This window comes from Manis javanica, chromosome 18, assembly GCF_040802235.1.
Source record: "Manis javanica isolate MJ-LG chromosome 18, MJ_LKY, whole genome shotgun sequence".
Lineage (NCBI taxonomy): Eukaryota > Metazoa > Chordata > Mammalia > Pholidota > Manidae > Manis > Manis javanica.
The window spans coordinates 13,827,987-13,846,900 of record NC_133173.1 but is presented as its reverse complement, the minus strand read 5'-3'; the positions used below and the strand labels follow the sequence as shown (position 1 = coordinate 13,846,900).

The 18,914-nt window shown below is 45.2% G+C and overlaps 1 protein-coding gene across 2 annotated transcripts in view; it reads left to right on the top strand.

The window, feature by feature from the left end:
• The window catches only part of IGF1R (insulin like growth factor 1 receptor), a 273,065-nt gene that overhangs the window by 45,724 nt on the left and 208,427 nt on the right, over positions 1-18,914 (top strand). For both annotated transcript variants that reach the window (XM_037000618.2, XM_073227272.1), the window contains exon 2: positions 1,635-2,180. In XM_037000618.2, the coding sequence (XP_036856513.2) occupies positions 1,635-2,180 (546 nt within the window). The remainder of the gene's footprint in view (positions 1-1,634; positions 2,181-18,914) is intronic.

The following is an 18,914-nucleotide window of genomic DNA, read 5'->3' as shown; positions in this document are numbered from 1 at the left end:
TGAATTACATCAATCAGAAAACTCCACTTAACAGAAGTGTTAATGGGCAGTTTTATAGATTATTAAATCCTAAAATAGGATATTAATCAAGGTTTTTTTTTGTGTATGTATGTCTAGAATTTAAAAAATAAAATGAAGTTTCTAGTACTGATGCTGGCTTATCAAAAGCCTTTGAAATCTGTAGTGCATGGTGTGTGTGGGGTCACAGGGAAGACTGTGTAGCACAGAGAAGGCAAATAGGGACTGGCATCTTACTACACTTATGGACAGTGACTGCAATGGGGTATGTGGGGGGACTCGATAATAGGGGTGAATGTAGTAACCACAATGTTTTTCTTGTGAAAAAAAAAAAGGAAGAAAGATAATATGGCCCCTACCCTGTATATTCTGTAATAGCCTGGCAGGGTCTAGCATAATGCCCTATGCTCAAGGACACTAATAGTTCCCCTATAAACATATGAATATTAACATAAAATGGGATAAATAAAGGTTTTGCTGCCAAAAAAAAGCCTTTGAAATCTGCAAAGGCTTTGGCTGAGCAATTCTACTTCTAGGATTTATCCTAAGAAAATAGTCTTGGATATCTGCAGAGAATGTTCACTGGAGTGTGCTTAATGATGTGAAAAATTAGAGATAACCAAAATATCCAACAAATGGGAATTGGTTTAAAAAATGGAAGAACTCCTGGTTCATAGTCATACCTTAGAATTACTGTGTCTTTCTTAAAATGATGATGTAGCAGGATATTTATTGACTTGGTAAAATGTTTGTGTTAAGTGAAGGAAGTATGTTTGAAAATGCTATATCATTGTCTGATTTCCTTTACTTTAAATTATTTATAGAGAAAGGGCAATTGGCCTAGGTAGCGTTAGTGATTATCTTTGGATGTTGAGATATTGATGATTTTTACTATTTTTTTTTGCTGTCTGCTACCTAACCTTTTCCTAGGAAACATGCTTTCTTGATTAATACTTTATTGAAGTTAGAATTGTACACCTCTTTTATTCATATAAACTGTATGTTCTTATCTTTCTGCTAAATTAGCCTTTACATCTGCATTCATGCAGTATTGGGGAGAAAGCTAGGTCACCTGGCCCGTGTCAAATGTCAACAGGAAGCATGGGAGCATGCTCTTTGGGTCCCTGCTTTCCAGATCACAGTGAGTGTTCTCCAGTTTAGACTTTATTGCATTGTGTCCTTGAGGCTGGATGCAGCAGTAAGTTGTTACTTGGCTGCTGAGCTGCTTGTTCTGACACTGGGCACTGGTGCTCTGCAGAAAGGCTGTGGAACCCACATAGGCCTGCTTGGACTGCATCCTTGACTCTCCCATGTGCTCCTGTGCTCTAAGCTGCGGTTTGCATGTTAGTAGGATGGGGCAGCATCTCCCATGGTCAGTGAGCATGTTGCAAGGTGTCTGGCCCGGAGTAGGCACTTCATGAATGACAGCTGACCCATTAGCTACGCCAGATAATCAACCTGCAGCCCACATCTACAGCAAGGAATCGAATCTTATTTCTTCAATGATAATATAGGTTTCCTGAAAACCGATCATATTGTGAGACAGAAAATAGTTTTAAAAGTAATTGCCTTTTAACTCATACCTTTCCCGCCCTTGCCCTCTTGTCTCCCTTCAGTCTGCGGGCCGGGCATCGACATCCGCAACGACTATCAGCAGCTGAAGCGCCTGGAAAACTGCACGGTGATCGAGGGCTACCTCCATATCCTGCTCATCTCCAAGGCCGAGGACTACCGCAGCTACCGCTTCCCCAAGCTCACAGTCATCACCGAATACTTGCTGCTGTTCCGCGTGGCCGGCCTCGAGAGCCTGGGTGACCTCTTCCCGAACCTCACTGTCATCCGAGGCTGGAAACTCTTCTACAACTACGCCCTGGTCATCTTCGAGATGACCAACCTCAAGGATATTGGGCTTTACAACCTGAGGAACATTACTCGGGGGGCCATCAGGATCGAGAAGAATGCCGACCTCTGTTACCTCTCCACCGTGGACTGGTCCCTGATCCTGGATGCCGTATCCAATAACTACATCGTGGGGAACAAACCCCCAAAGGAATGCGGGGACCTGTGTCCAGGGACGATGGAGGAGAAGCCATTGTGTGAGAAGACCACCATCAACAACGAGTACAACTACCGCTGTTGGACGACAAATCGCTGCCAGAAAAGTAAGAATGCTGTTGATCGTGGCTTTCCTTCTGTTTCTCTCTTCCCTCCTTCTCAGACACATCCCACCCTTGCCCCTTGTCTCCCCACTCTCTCTTGCCCTCACCCCTCTTCTTAATGCTCCAGTTCTGCTGGGCGGTAGGAGTTGTACGGCGTTTAGGATGTGGCCCGCCTGCAGTGTGGAAAGTGGGGGTCTTGGTTGGCCCTCTTTCTTATCTGGGAAACGCGTAGGACTGTGGCATGGCTGGAGGCCTTCATGCCTTGCTGTTAAGACCATTCAAATCATGTACTTGAAATAACCTACTGCACTTCTGGGCTAGAAGCTTGCTGACGTTTGGTTTTGATTTTCTGATGAGGTGGGCTGGTATGCTTGGAAGTGCCTAAACCCTGGAAATCACGGGCAGCTTGCATATCAACTCTTTCATCGTTGGTATGAGAGGAAGTTTTTCGGTATAGCAGTAATACACTTAGCACAAATACACTTGGAATATGGTTGAATAAAGGAAAAGGGAAGAGCTAATTCACATTGTGTGAAAGTGGTGACCTACCCCATCCTTGGTCCTTAGTGATGACATCATGATGCTTAGGTGTCCTGGCTTATGATGGAGCACCTAGCCAAGGTAGGGGTGTCCTGCACCAGTGTCCAGGAATCCCAGGTTCAGGCTGTACTTGCAGGTAGCTCTGTAGTGGAATGCGTTTGTACACCCCAGGTTTCTGTTTCCTTTTTTTTTTCCTTCTACCTCTTTCCTGAAGAATTGTGCAAATCTTATGAAATCACTTAGTAAAAGAACTTCGAAATGTGTTCACTGCTCTTGGGAGTAAGGTAGTGGTATTTTGGGGCTTTTTGTTTATTTATCTGCAATATACTTATTGCCCAATGAGAATAGCCCATATCTTCCTTTATTGTGATCAGTACCTTGAGAATCAGATTGTTCAGTATTAAAGCACAACTCCAGGCCTTTGCCTTATTGCTTTCAGCAGTGTTTAGGTATATGGGCCAGAAAGATTCCCCTCACTGGTTGGAAGTCAGTGTGATAGCTATAAATAGCTATTATTTAATGGTTGGCCCAGTTAAAGACTCAATGAGCCCCTGTGCTCTAGCTAGTCATAAAAAATCAAGAAGTCGCAGACTGGTAGACTTGCCTAAACTGTGAAGTGTGTAAAATAAACAAGTCAAAGGCCAGGCCCTACAAGGTGGCCATTGTTTAGTTGCCCCCCAGCCAGGATGCAAACAGGAAAGGGATGCATTCTCTGACCCAGCACACACTTAAATGCTCTCTATCACTGGCCCAGTGTGTGCTGGAACATTTGATTAGTAAGGGATGGGGTTCCATTGGCTGCAACCAGGATCTTGAAGAGCTGAGAATGCCATTAGGCCACTTGGAGAATCCCTGTTGGCTAGGGTTGGAGGAAGGTGCTGTGCTGAAGTCATACTGATGATGGATTCAAACTGTGTCCTGTCATTAGGTTGCTCACTGGTTTTGAGAAAACAGCAAACTATATTTTTAAGTAATCTTAACATTTAAACATTTTTTTTTTTAAAAGAAAAGGCATCATCAAGGGAGGTATCATATTACTGGGAAGATGTTGGATGTGGTGTAAGAGACCTGGGTGACCTTGGACCAGCCAGCCTTTTTGGGCATCTTGAGAATGTTCCATAGGGAAGTCCCTTATTATTCCTTAGTGGGGGCCAAACGTGTGTAACACTGTTTTGAAAACTCATAAGCTCTGTATGAAAAGTTTACAGATGCAGTCTTAAAAAAAGTCATTTGAAAAGTCGTTTGTGGGCCCTTGGTCCGTGATTTGGCTGATATTTACTTTCGTCCCAGGGTGGATCTGTGGCGATTTCTGACCAGCTGCTCACTGAAGAAGCCTGGAGCACAGGGGCGAGGCCAGAGTTCTGGGTCCATGTCTAGTAGCCATGCCTGGAAATGAGCAAGTAATTTAAATTGCCTGTCCCTCAGTGTCTTCATCTGAAAATGGGGTAGATCCTGCCTTCCTCATAGGGCTGTGGGAAGGGTAAAAGGACAAGGAGAAAGAGCACCATGAAAAAGGAACGGGGGTTAGAAATCAGGCCTTGCGCTGGCACAGTGGATACAGACAGGCCTGTTGGCTGGGCCCCTGCTTCCTCACCGCCATGCCCTGCAGCCTCCTCCTCATCCAGCTGTGCTGTTCCTGCTGATGCTTTTCTGTGATTTCACAATGGAGCATTTCTTTAAAATTAATAACAGTATTCAGGGAAATTGCCTTCCTCTCACTTTGTCCTGAACACTCAAGCATAGGCACGTCTCCTGGAGATTTTCTATTTGAATCAGGATTCTTTCCCTTTGTGGAGATTCCCTTGAGAACTGCACTGTCCAGGGTAGAAGCCACTGGCCAACAGTGGCTTATTGAGCACTTGGACTGTGGCCTCTCTGATGGAGACTTGCTCTAAGTGTAAAATACACACTGGATTGCAAAGATGTAGCATGGGGGAAAAAAGTAAGCTATCACCTTTATTTTGTATGTTGATTACATGTTGAGATGATACTGTTTTGAACATAATAATAGAGGAAGTAAAATGTGTTATTCACATTAATTTCACCTGTTTTTTATTTTCTTTTTAACGTGGCTACTAGAAATCTGACATTATACAGATGTGGCTTGCATCCTGCCTCTATTGGCTAGCGCTGCTTCAGAGCATTTCCTCTGTGGCCGCAGGTTCTGCCCCACGATGTCTGGCTGAACGCTGCAGGGCTCTGCTCTTCCTGCACCTCTGCAGCCAGAGCACTCAGGACTCATTTAGGGAGCCGAGGGGAGGGCACTGAGTCTGGACAGGAGGTCTACCTTGAGGTCAACTTAAGTGGTTAGATGGCCATTTGAAGAGATGATGTGCCGAAGAATCCCACTCAGCCATTCTTCTCAGGGCTGGCTTTGGAAGTAGGGAGAACATCTGGAGAGAGATGTCAAGCCAAGGATGTGTGTGCAATTTTCAACATAACAGAAAAACGCTCAATCATAGGGTGCTGATTTGCAGGTTTTCACTTGATGCTCTCCTTTCAACTCCCTCTTTTCTATCCTGACTCTGCGGTGGCAGGCAGCTTTGTAGACAGCCTCATTAAGGAAATTACTACTCTAGGGGTTCTGTGCCGTGTTTCTCTGTTGTTTTACGATTTTGAGGGGTGGTTTTATGCAGGCTTTAGTCATTCCTAAAGCGTGAGTGGTTGGCCCTTTAAAAAATTGTGTATGGCTTTTTCCTTTTAGTAAATGTCACATGACATTGGGCCTGTTGGTTCCACCTCCCTCGCCTTCTGACATCATTTCGGATTCTCCTCCTCTCTCTATAGCTGCTGCTTTTCAGCCTTCTTTCCTCAGTCCCTTCTTGAATAGCTGGTGGCCTCCAGGGTTCCATCCCAGGTCCTCTTTTCACTGTCTTGTCCCCCCCAGAATGTCTCATCCCCTGGTGCTTCAGCACCCTTCCTTCTGCATCTGGCTTCCAAATGCCATCTCCGCCCAGACCGCTCTGTGAGTTCCATGGATCCATGCGTGTCCAGGCAGCCACGGTGTGCAGCGTCTGAAGGCCTGCCGTGCTCTCTCCTTTCCAGCCTGTGGCATTCCCTCTGTGCGTGGGCAGCACTCTCACTGCCCCAGCTCCCCTGTCAGAAACGTGAGTGTCATGGCATGTTTCCAACTCCAACTAGACACCAAGCCCTTTCCATCTGCCTCCATTCTTCCCTTTGCCCATTCAGTGACGTGGCCTTTGCCCAGCTTGGTGAGCTGCTCCCCTTTCTCCTTGGGTCCCCCACTGGCAATCCTGTAGTCGGAGCCTGTGAAACCCAGTGACACTGGCCATGCACTCAGAAGCTACCTCCCTGCCTCCTGCCTGCAGCGTCCATGGCCAGCAGTGGTGCTCTTCCATGCTGACCAGCTGGCCCCCACTGCTCACTGGACAATGTTAGGACTTTGCAGACTGGAGTGCAGAAACCTTGCAGCGTCCCTTTCCCCCCACTGAGTAAATTCTGGGCAGGTCCTTCCACTCTTTGGAGGGCATGGCCGTCATTGCAGGGGTGAGACCAGCCCCTGCTTTGTGGAAGATGCATTGTCGGGAAGCTACATCTTCCCCCTTGAGCAGAAGGCAGTGTGTAGTAGCAGTCTTCTGTGAGGCAGAAGAGCCTAGGATTATGCAATGTGCATATTTCCTGTGTTATCTTCAAGGTCATCGCTCCCCAGGAGCACAGTCACCAAAATGGTCTGCAGCTCCTGGCTGGCAGGGAGGCTCACCCATGGGTGGCAGCTCTTTTCCTGCCTTTCCCTCGTCAGAACGATTCAAGGCCAAAGATGACGGAGAAGCCTGAAACTCATCTTAAAGACGGAAGCCTGTTGTGCTGCTCTTTGTTTGTCTAGCCATCATTTGCTGAAGGCCGACCACGTCCAGGGAGGGATCAGAGGTGCATCCTCTTCGTGTGCCTGTCGTTCCCTTGCTGCTCAGTGGGTTGTCTAATTGGTGCCTGGGGGTTGCCTGCCACAGGAGCTTTCTGGTACTTAATTTCAGGTATAGATCCTTCCCTTCCTCCCCAACCCCTCCCCAAATAATCCCAAATCTTACGGCTAAACTTAGTCTCCAAGTACTTTTTAACCCATCAGGATGAACAGCTTGTGGTCTAATCAAATCACCGTGTTGCCCGTGAGAAGGCCTGGTCTTTGCCAGGAAATCAATGGAGGTGGCGAGCCTGGACGTGTTGGGAGCTGGCTTTGCTGGCAGTGCCACCTCATTTCAATTAAAAGGGCATTGGCTGGGAACAGCAGTCTCAGAGCTTGTTGCATTTCCTACTGCCTTCAAAATGAGAAACTAGGAAAATAGCAGATTGGGGCCTTCGCATGAGAAGGCAGTAAATGGCTCCCTTTATTGACAAAAGGAAACATTTTACTGCTGTCTCACTGATGGCCCATATAAGTTCTCCTGCTCTTGCTTATCAGACCCTCCTCACCAAGGGTGTTTTGGTGTGTAAAGTGGAATTTCTCCCCTTCCTCATTTTCTTACCGATGGGTACTTCTGGCCCACCAGCTAAAGGTGGGGGACTTGTTTAAGGGTTTGTGAATCACCTGCTGGATTCAGGTGAGGTGGGGGGCACAGTTGCTGTGCCCTGAGACCCCGTGCATGCAGTGTGCATTATTTCATCTTAACACTTCTTCAAGTTTTAACTGCCCTATAGGGATATTTGTTTCTGTGAACCACTCTGTGGTCTGCTGTTAGCCCTCTAGACTGCCAGGTGAATCAGGGTGGGGACCTGCCTTGGCAGGTGGGGCTGAGAGAGGGGTGTTGGAGGAGAAGTCAGTCAAGCGGGCTCTGGCTTGGTGGTGTTGGTAGGAGTGTGTCTCTATTCCCCTGAAAGGTCCCTGCTCTGGTCAGCTGCTCCCAGTGTGGGGGCGATCTTTATTTAGACGGGGGGTCACATGCCCCTGGGCCTCATTTCTATGCCTTTTATAGTCAAGCGTGGAGATCACATTCTGTTCTCCCTGACTGTCGACGCTTGTTACCAAGATGGTGAAGCAGTTTGTGTCCTTGTCTCTCGGGGACACCTCTTAGCCTACCCCACCTCTTAGTTTGTGCGCTCTGTTCCCAGAAGGCTTTGTTCTTGCCTAATTGTCACCTAATTAAGGTGCCACTCTCCTGGGCTCCCTTCAGAAGTTTGTTTTTTTAATAGGGATCTTATCTTAGCAATGAAAAAGCTTCCAGAATGACTCTCGTAGGGTGATTTCTGCAATTCTAAAGGTGTTTGGAAAATATCCAGAGTCCCTTCACATCTCACCAGTTAAGCCCTACTTGTAAGATCATTCTTGTTTCTTCCTACTTTTAAAAAGCCTCTTTCTTTTGTTGCATTAATGTTTCTACCTTGCTTTTCTCATGTGTGCATGCAGTGTGACATTCTCAACGAGAGTGGGGGATGCCCTGGGGCATGTGGGGCCCATGGCTCGTCTTGTCCTGATTGTGTTGCTCAACTCGAGTGCGTAGGATCATTCAAAAGTTAGGTTTGGTTCATGGTGGGGTTGGAAGCCATGGCTTGGAAACATGCATTCTTCTAGCACTTGATGTGACTCTGGGACTCAGGCTATATGAAGAGGGGGTGGTCTCTGAGCACCATCCTTAGATGGAATGCCCAGTGACCTGAGGAAATGAGGAATAGCCGCAGTGTTGCAGGAATCCCAGCAGCAGGAGATGCAATCTTTCTGCCTCTAACACACCAGATAGTAAACAGAGTCGACATCTGTTTGTCACTGTGCATAAATTGGGAATCTGGGTTTAAGAAATATGGAGATCTTTTCTGTAGAAGAAGAAAACCAGGTGGATATCCAAAATCTAGACTATTCTGGGTTCCAGTCTGTATTTGTCACTGGCTACCATATGACTTGGAGCCAAACATTATAATGAGAGCTGGGGTTTTGTCTAGTTCCCGTGGCTTGTCTCTCTGTCTTTGGAAAAGCAGCTCCCTGCAGAGCCCCAGTAACCATGTGACCTGCACTGCAGTTGTAGCCAGAAGGGCTGAGCAATCCTCGGAGCTTGGGGAGATGTTTGTCATCTCAGGTCAAGGAGTGATGAGGGCTTCTGGGGCCGGTGGAAGAGTAAGTCATGGGCAGGGAAGAATGGCTGTCCAGTAGGACCAGACTCCTACAGGGTTAGCTCGGCCACTGTTCTGTAGCCCTCAGGGTGCTGATGGGGCTGGCTGGGGCCTCTCTCCTGATATTTCCAGGCTATCTATCCCTGACAATCTTGTGGGGTCTGTTGAGACAGCAATGACTCTCATGTGCCTGCCACCCCTTATTTGACTGGCATTCAGATATGTTTAGGCTACTCCACTCCTGGAAGGTGTGGTTTTCCCCTGCGGACCATAACGACATGGTAATATTGATGTTTTCAAGAATATATAATTTATACAAAATGAACTTTTTAATAAACAACATTCCAGTATGATCAAGTGACATCATATGGAAAAGGTTTAGAACAGTTGATGATTTGAGAGGATCCATGAACCTCACATCCTCCCAGGTGCTGGGATGAGGTTCCTGAGCCTCATCTTCCTCTGTGCAAGAGGGGTGAGCAACAGAGCTTGTAAAGCACCAGCAGACTGCCCAGCACATAATAGTTCTTGGAATATGGTAGCAGCTGCTACCCTTCTTTAAAATGGAACTGAACTATCTAAGAATTGCATTCTGAGATCATCTAAAAATCGGAGCATTAAACTGGATGGACTGTGTATGTTTGCTGCCATATCTTAAATGGTCTTTTTCTAAATTGCAAAAATTCAATTATCACAAATACCATAGCACAGTGTAGGAGTGGTTCTGGCTAATTTAATCCAAATTGTTCAAATTCTTGGGTCTGTCCAGATAAGCCCTATCTTTAAAGAACATTCAGCGAGGTACATACATCTGTACTGGGGATGCCGGTGGGGCCTCTATAGTTACATGTAAACTCTATTATGTGTTTATCAAACTGTGAATTTATTCTGCTTGCAGGCTTAGTGTTGGGTAGAATTTAAGAAATATTAACACGAAATTCTTGTTGGATGCAACACTAAATATTATCTTTTTTAAATGTGTGTTTTTGTTTTTCCTTTTGCAGAGAGTAGTAAAGAGGTTACAGAGTGGGCACAATTTTTGGTAAAGATAACAAGGACGTATGTTTTTATTTGTGACCACTGCAGGTCTCACATAGTAAAGGCCGGAGCATGTGCCTGTTCATTGTCTTCTTTGGGTAATACTAGCTGTGCATGCGTGTGCATGTGTGCATACCATTTCATTCTCCCACCCAGCCTCTTCTCCTGTTTTGGCTGTTTTGGTTTATTTCATTTCTCCCCTCTCACCCCCAGGGCAGGAACAAACACTGGCTCTCTCTGTTCTCCTTCAGATCTTCCTTCCGTTCAGAGGATCAGGTGGGTGGGAAAATGTTGGGAGGAATGTCAGGCCCTCTCCCGGAAGCCCGGCTTCTGTTTCATCTCATTATTAAACAGAAGTCACTTTTTGTTTCTTTGCCCCCGTTCCAGGCAACCACCCAGTCCTCTCTCCTTTCTTCATGCCATTTTTCATAGAATCCACGTGGGATGGGAACAGAGGCAGCGTGTTAGGGGACTCTGTGTGGCCCAGCACTCGTAGCTTTGTGTAGAAAGGCCGTGCAGACTGACCCAACATGCAGCTGCCTCCAATATGTTTTTACAGGTCCTAATGAAGGGACATGGATGAAGTTTGCGAGCATATAGCTGCTGGAGCCTGTACAGGCAGGCCTGGCTGCCTTGCATGTGAGACTAAGGCTGCCCGGCCCTTGGGCCCTGAGCTGTCCCTGCCCAGGGGCCCCTGGGGAGGAGGACCCAGCTGCGATGCATGGACATCTGCCCTTGGCAGCAGATCTGTGAGCTGAGGATACCATTCTGGATTTCCGGAGAGATGCAAAGTGCTCGGATGGTTTTCAGCAGCTGCTGAGACCAGGGAGTTGGGCTTGGTAGTGAAAAAAAAAAAGGCGTGAAAAAAATAAAAGAAGATTGGGAAGTAGATAGCCTATAATACAAAAAAAGGCAAGATGAAGATTGTATTATTAAAAACACTTCTTGGGTAGCCTTAGAGTTTGAATTAGGATATTCCACCCACCAAAAGTTACTAGTGGTGATATGGAGACAAATGGAAACTAGTCAGATCCCAAGGTCCAGGAAAGGATAGTTTTGTTCGTGGGGTTGTAACCTAGTATGATGTTTCTGTTCTGATTTCTTGACCTCTGAAGGGCCCCTTATGCTTTGCTAAGTAGATGATATCATTAGGTTCTGGTTCTTAGACTATTCCTCAGATAGGTTGTAGAGATCTATTTTTGTTCTCTTCCTTGGTGAGCTTGAAATGATTGGATTAGTTTGCAATACATTGATACTTCTTTTAGAAGCTTTTGAATAACTGTGTCAAAGAAGGTTTGGCACAGGTTTTAAGCAAGGCTGGGGAAAATGTGTCTCTATCTCATGCTTTCTAACCCTGGCAAAGAGAGAGAAACCTAGATGTGGAATGGGATATCTGTGCTCGTTCCCTCTTTATAGTTTCATGCATGGAGAAGGGGGCACTGTCTGGATGATGGTGTCTTCTTCCAAGATCATTGGATTTCCTGCCTCTCCTTCCCCAGTCGCCGTCTCATTTTTGGCCATCCTTTTGGGGGTCATTGCAGGAGTTGAAGCTGGAAGGATCTTGACATCATAGTTGCTTATGAGTAGAATTTCAAGAATGCATAATTTCCTCAGAAGAATGCTTCTTTAGCTCAACAGATATTTCTTGTTTGTTGAGAAAAAGCTCTCCTTGGAAAGCCATTGGATGCCAGAAGTTAGAAGGGTGAACTGCATTTGCTTAAATAAAGCAAGTTTTATTGATAGGCCATTGATAAAACAGCCAAAGCCAACTTAACAGCTGGCCATTTTAAGGGAATTTGTTTTGCAGGATTAATTTAATTTTAAATGTGCTGATGGCTGGACAGAGATGACACCTCTCAGTGTCTCACTGTGCCTTCTGCCCGTTACCATGCTGTGGAAGCATTAGGCATCAGCCATAGACTCACTGAACTTCATGGCAACACTGTGGGGTTGGGGAACTTTGGGCCCTCAACTTGATTTGGTCCCACAGGAAGGTTTATATTGTTTATTTGTGAAACTGCAATTCTGTCTTGCTGGGCACTATTATCCTAATTCATGGAAAGCCTCAGAGTATAGATAAAGAGCTATGGAAGATGTGTGAGAAGGGATTTAAGTGGTCATTAGAGAGAAATGGTAATTGGGATGGTGTTCAGACCCTACTTCAGCTAATCAATAAAAGGTGAGTGGTTTTGTGAATGGTTCACTGTGAGGCAGTTCAGATTCCAGTTTTGTAAATGAGTTTGGTGTACACCGTGCATTCAGAAGAGTGAAGTCCGGGCTTTCATATGCCAGCTCTTCCACCTCCTGTAACTCCAGTCTCAAATTCCTCCACCATATCACCCTAAATGCACACTTTTCTCAGTACCTTCTCATCTCTGATACCAGGCTAGAGAATTGGGTGGCTGGGTAATCAAATGGCAAGAGGGAGAAGGGGCAGTCCTGCCTCATCATCAGATGGCATTTGCATGAAAATTGTGTACATATAAGCATCATCATGTATTACAGAAAACACTGACCAGACCTGCTCCACTGCAGCTTGTCCTAATGGCCTGCAGTCAGCTACTTACCCTCCTTGTTCCTCTGTCTCCTCATCTTCTGAACCATGTGAGCCTTGAATTTCCCTCTAGCTCTGAGATTCATTTTTGGAGAGATTACAGTGTTGGGGACCTAGAATGGATCTGCTGGCCCTGGCTTCCAGTGACACTGACAGACAGTGGAGATAGTGTCCTAGACTTGCAATGGCATGTTTCAAAGGGCTTCTGAAACTACTGGAAGAGTACAGGGGGAAAGGATCGCTGACTAATGGACGTGGCACATGAATGACTTACAAGCCCATGAGCCATTCAGAGGGGAGATTTGGGGATGTCTCCTGGAAGAGCAAAGCCTTACTTTTAGGGACAGGCTCAGAGTGGTTCTAGAAGGGTGGGCTTTGGATCCCTGGGAGGTAGCTATGACTCACAGGCTCCAGAGAGCTCCTGGCCTGGTAGCAGATGTAGGATGGGAGGCTGGTTGAAGCACTTGAGCAACAGGGTAGAAGGAAATAAAAGGAAATGAAAGAGAAAGCACGGAGAGTACAAAATCCGATAGGATTTGTCTTGTATCTTTGAAGTGACTTTTTCTGGTTTGGCGTTTGCTCTTCCCAAAGTGAATTATACGTAAGTGCTTTGTGAAACACAGACGTAACACAATTGTGTTGAATGAACTTAAGTTCCTTTAAGTCATTCTTTTCAGCAACTAAAGTAAGCTTTTCCTCATCCAGAATCTGAGCAAACTGACAGTCCAGCAAGAGTTTCTGCTGTCATAGCAAGTAACTGATTTCTACCATGATACTGAAGTGCTTTGGGCTCAGAAGCACTTTTGGAATGATCAAAGAGAAATTAAAATATTTTCTCAGTAGGGTGAGAGCTAAGTGTATTTTGCTGTGCATTTTTGTTCTAGGTAATCTGGCTCTGGTGTGTGTGCACAGCAAGTTTCAGCTGGAGAAGGCATCAGCTTCTCTTTACGGCTTCCTCCTTCCTATCATCTGCTTGCTTTTCACGGCTTGGCTCAGGCCTGCTCTTCCAGGAGATGTCGCCACACCTCCCTGGTGGGTGGCTCATGTGCCTGCGCGTCACTCATGTGCCATGTGCTTTAGTCAGTGATCGTTTCGCCCTGTACTCTACCAGTGGATTCAGAAGACCTTCCTAACTTGCTATTTGTCTCTTTCTCCAAATAGATAATAAACCACTTGTGGGTTAGGACTTGTGCCCTGTTGATCAATTTTGGTTCTCTACCTCCCCAGCTGGAGGAGATAATCTGTACAAATCCATCTCCCATGTGGGCTTGGCCCTTGCATCATTTGAGTGGTTTGTTTCTCATGAACACGGGGAGGCTGGGTGGAGGGAAGGAGTCCTCCTTCAGGGTAGGTAGTGCCTGTGTGAGACTGAGCACCTGTTTAATTCCTGCTTCTTCGGCACCAGGCTTGCCTCCGTAATCCTAGTCCTCATCGGGACAGGGATTGCGTGAAGGGATTGATAAAATATTTTTAGATGACCAAAGTTGTTCTAGCTGGAATGAGTAACCCAATTAAATAACAGAGTTTAAGAGTTATTGAGTGAGCAAGGGTGTGAGAGAGTATGTGTACACATTTATGGTTTAGGTGAGTTTTTCATCTCTGCTGAGTAGTAAATTATTTTGGGTCTTCTGCTACCACTCTTGTTAATGCAAATCCAGCATCACTAATGAAATGAGAGTGAATATATTATGTCCCTGCTATTCCTGTGGGAAAAGAGAATGGTGGAGAGGTGTGGATTATAAGTCAGATCTAGGTTAGGTCTTGATGTGTCTGTGCAGGTTTTCACACTCAGTACTTGGACAAAGTTTCCATTGTTCCCATTGGTCAGCATCTTTTGTGCAAGTTCCATGCTAGGCAATATGAGATGAAAGAAATTTATGATTTTTGTGTGAGATAAGATAAAAACACACGACATTCCAAGACACACACACACACACACACACACACACACAGACAACTTATGCTGTGTAACAAGACACTCCCCAGTGTTGGTCAAGAGGAGAGAGTAAGTACTAAGAGCTGACAGTGGGGAGAGTTCCATATTTGGAGCTTTGCACAGGAAGAATATTTGCCTCAAGCTGAGATTGAGGCCTTTCACTAAGAATGTCCACACTTGCTCAATACTATTTGCCTAGCATTGTATACACGGTCCTCAACCTGTTAGTGGGTTGCACTCCAAAACTTCATAAGGTCTTTGGAATGTGGAGGATGTTATTTCGTAAAAACAGGAGTCTGAGTGGTGGTTGAGGTCCCAACCAGTGGCCCCTCCCCTGCCTCCCACCTGCCCCAGAGCCTGTTTTGCGTAGGTCTCATTTATACCTAACTGCTCTCCACAGGTTTGGTCCTACCCGGGGAGAGACTTGTTGAGCTCTGTCCCAGGAGGTGGTGTCTTTGCTGTCTGATGGATGAGGTGGGGGTGGTGGAGAGAAGCTGGTGGTTTCTACTTTATATTTGATTGAGAAAAAAAAGAATCTGTCTCTGAGGGCTTAGCACTTCCCACATGTTCAGGCTTGGGGAACGAGCAGGTTGCCTTTGCAGGGCTCTGTAGGTGTGCAGTGGTACAGAGCTGGGACTCAGCCCTCCCGGATTCCTGCTTGTCTGGGTGGGAGGTTTCTAAGTCGATCTGGTACATGTCCACCAGGTGCTGTAGGAGGAAAAATGAAGAAGGAGGTGTGATTCTTGCCCTTGAAGTACTTGAGTTGGCTTCTGTGTGGTGAGCTCCTGGTTCATTACGCACATCCTGATTATTATGAAGTGTGGACTTGTGGTCCATATCTGCATTGGACTCCCTGTACCACCAGGACACCAGGTGTGTTTTATGATATAAGTTCGGTAAAGTGCCTGAAACCAGAATGAGTTCAGTACATTTTAGTTCCTTCTTTTCTTCCCCTTACTTTAGATCTGAAATGTAGGGATGCTGATTTGAGCTTTTTATAGTTTATTGGGAATTTTTCTCTGGAATTGTCTTCTAGAACAAAGGGATTCCAAACATCTCCCTCCCTACTGTCTCTTCTGTCCTGCGGTCAAAGAAAAAACTCAAGTGTATGATCTTTGGCCTAGAGAAATATTAAATCTATTTTAAGTGTGCAGACATGAATGGGCAAAGGTAGGATTTGTAGCAAAGAGGATCTGCTGAAACAAATAAGTAACATAAATGGATAGAAAGAAATATTAAAGTGACTGCACCTTTCAGCTCCTGGTACTGATGCAAAGATAAAGTAGTGGGATTGTCATTTGAAGGAATGGAAAGATGAGGGAGTTTTGAAGCTAACTGGGATTTCATGTCTGCTAAAGTGACTTGGGTGATAGACTATAAAAGTGAAGGTGTTTGAGTGGGGCAGTTCATTTACCATGGATCGTGGTGATTCTTGCTTTCTGAGCAACCTCTTCAGTAAAGGGGAGAAGCTAAAATTCTCCAGCCTGGGAGATATTGGATAATAGCTCATTAAACTCTTGTCAGAAGCCTTCATTTAGCATTGTGGGAAGATACTGCAGTATCTACATCATGAAGCCATTTGGATTTTTTAAATGTATGTTAACATTTTTTGTTTATTAACTGGAGCATTAGACTGAAACTCAGTGGGTTTGAGTCTCTCATCCTGTGAAGTATGCTCAGAAGCCCAAGGTTTCCCAGAATATTTATTATGGTAGTGAGAGCAAATTTAATTAGCAGCTTGGAAAAGCTTTGGAGCCATAGGTGAATCTATAGTTAGTTTTCTCAGTAATTAATATTTGGGAATAATTAAACAAATTTACATTTCTTCTAGGATTCTATTTTGTTGCTTAAGTTTATATTTAATGCATTAACTTTTGAACTAATAGACTAAAGCAAACTACAGAAGGTAATCATTGACTTTTAAAAAGTGTCTTGTATCCCTTCTACCCCCAGCCAAATTATTCCATTAACATCCTCTATGAACCAAAACCTATGAGCTCACAAGATCGATCTTTAAGGAGTCTCAACTTTTTGGATTTGCATGTCAACGAAGTTTTAGGTGTGGGCCCCAGAGATGAGTTTCCTGGAGGGAAGAGGTCATGTGTCCAGGTAGGTAAGTGAGGGGCAGTGGTGCCTCTAACCAGGCGCTGACAATCATGAAGCAGGAGCTCTTAGTGTCTGGTGAAGCTGCTGTGCATTGTGTGAATCTTGGAGTGGAAAGGAAGCTTAGAGATCATTTAGTCTGATCGCTGATTTAGTTCAGTGCTCCCTGCTCCAAGGACCTCAGCACGTTCATCTGGTTACAGCTCAAAATAGTGAATTTCCCCCCATTCCACCACTTGATATTCCGATTAAGAGGAGATCCCCTCCCTGTAAGAGAGGCACCCTTTTGATTTCACCTTGTGTCTGGAAGTGTACTTGACTAGGGGTAGGTCTTCTAGCTCAGAGGGGGCCTGAGTTAGGGTCCATTGGATGTGATGGCTCCCGAGCACTTTGCCCTTAAAGGCCATGCTCTGGCTTACTGAGTAAGAGGAGGACTTTTCCTGTAGTGGAGAAAGAAGGCAGCCGGAGGCTGAGACACCTGGTCTCACTCTTTGCCACTCACAGCAGGGTCCCTTCAGACTTGCACAGTATCTACACATTTGGTTATTCAAGGATGTGCTGCTAGTAAAGCATAAGAAAGGCTTTGGCACCAGAACATAAAGAAGTTCAGTTAGAACTTTGTATTCCATGAGTACTTTCTAGGAAATAACTTCACATGCCCTGCTTAATCCCTTGGAAAAGTCATAGCAAGAGGGAAACTATGACTTGGAAAAGGACTGAAAGATTTAGCCAAGGCCACGCCCTTGGTTATGGGGGCCAAGCTGGATTAGAACCTGGGACAACCCCTGTCCACTGTCTCCAGCTAGGCACACTCTTTCCTTCCCCTGTTTGCTTTTCTACTGTTAAGAACGCTTGTTCTAATGAGAGGGATGGGTGCGTGCGGTAAGCCACGCAAGTACATTGGAAATGGTGCCTAGAGAAAGGTGCTCATCTGATGGTAGAAACAGAGTGCCAGCATCTGTTAGGTCAGAATCTTTGTCTTCTTGTCCAATGTCTTTACATAACCCAGTGTTTTCTGAATAGAAAAAGAAAATCCATGTCTATCTCCCAGGCATTTATCCAGATAGAAGGATATTTTTTTGCTCATCTGTGGTTAATGGAAGACCTTTTAGAAGAGTCCCCTACCTTTGGAGGTTTTGTGGACTAGAACCTGTTTTCCCCTTCTGAAAGTCCTGTGATGAGCTAGATGTCTAAGGTACCTGTTGATCTAACACACATGCCAGGACTGTTTTGGATACCAGGACATGGTATATACACACCAGGGGTACAGTAGGATCAGGTGGGATGTGAGTTCTTCCGCATGAGATCTCTACCTGGGTGAATTGACCCCAGTTGACTCTGGATTCCTCTCAATTAATCTCTTAGAAAGGACTGTGTTTGTGATCACAGGGGGCGTTCATTGAGCAACTATAATGTGCCAGGCACCATGTGAGGATTCTCATTTAACCTTTGTCAGCATGTAGGGTGGATACTACCACTCCCTTCTCTGTGGATAATGAAACTGAGGCACAGAGATGTGACATGACATGGTAAGGTGTCACGCAGTTGAGCAGTGAACCCGAATCCTCACCTGCTTCCCTTTGATTGCATAGCCTGTCATTCTCCCTACAGCACCATGCCATTTCCCACGGAGGACCCGTGGACCATCTGATGGGACACCCACCCAGCAATGACTTGGTGGGTCTGTCTTGTCTTGGAAAAGACTGGGCACCATGTTTGACAAATTCTTGATGCCCCGCGCTGACCAAAGGGCTTCTGTGTACAACCATCTAGTGATTAGCAAAGGGTCTGTAGGCATGGCCCCCTCCTTTTCCTCCGTGCCATCTTCTTTACATGATCAGAAAATTTATGACTCTTCAGTGAAAGGAAAAATGAAAATGTGACATAAGTCTGGTCAAATTACAAATGCTTAATTATACAACAACTTATTTCTGAATTTCAGTTCTTTTTGTCACAGTCTTAAGTACCCCCTCCCTTTTAGGCAGGATTCATTTTGACATTGATGGATTATTTTCATGTGGGGAGCAAAACTTTGATGCTGATTAGTGATCAAGCACCTTCATGTAACTGATTTTGAACTCGGAGAGTTTGTTCTCTCTAAGGCCCATCTTTAATCTTGTAAAAATATCTTTAAATGGGGGGGATACTTTAGCTCTGATGAATGGCAGGTTGTGGCAAAGGAAGAAAGGGATGTGGTTTACAGTAAACTTTTTATTCTTTCATAACCAAAAACATTTAAGTCATATGGGGAGTAAAATATCAAGTGTCAGGAAATGATTTATTGAAATCAGATCATCGACTGCTGGGTTTACTATGCATTAGGTTCCTGAAAAAAGGAGTTGGTCGTGTAGCCGTATATTCATTTTTTTTCTTGTTTTCTTTTATTTATTGGGTAAACTGGACTTGTGTTTATTTACCTGGAGTTTAATTCTGCATCCCTCAGGCAAACGACCAGCATTTAATTGGAATTTTTCTCAAAGGGGTGAAGGTGCACCCTGAAACTGTTTTA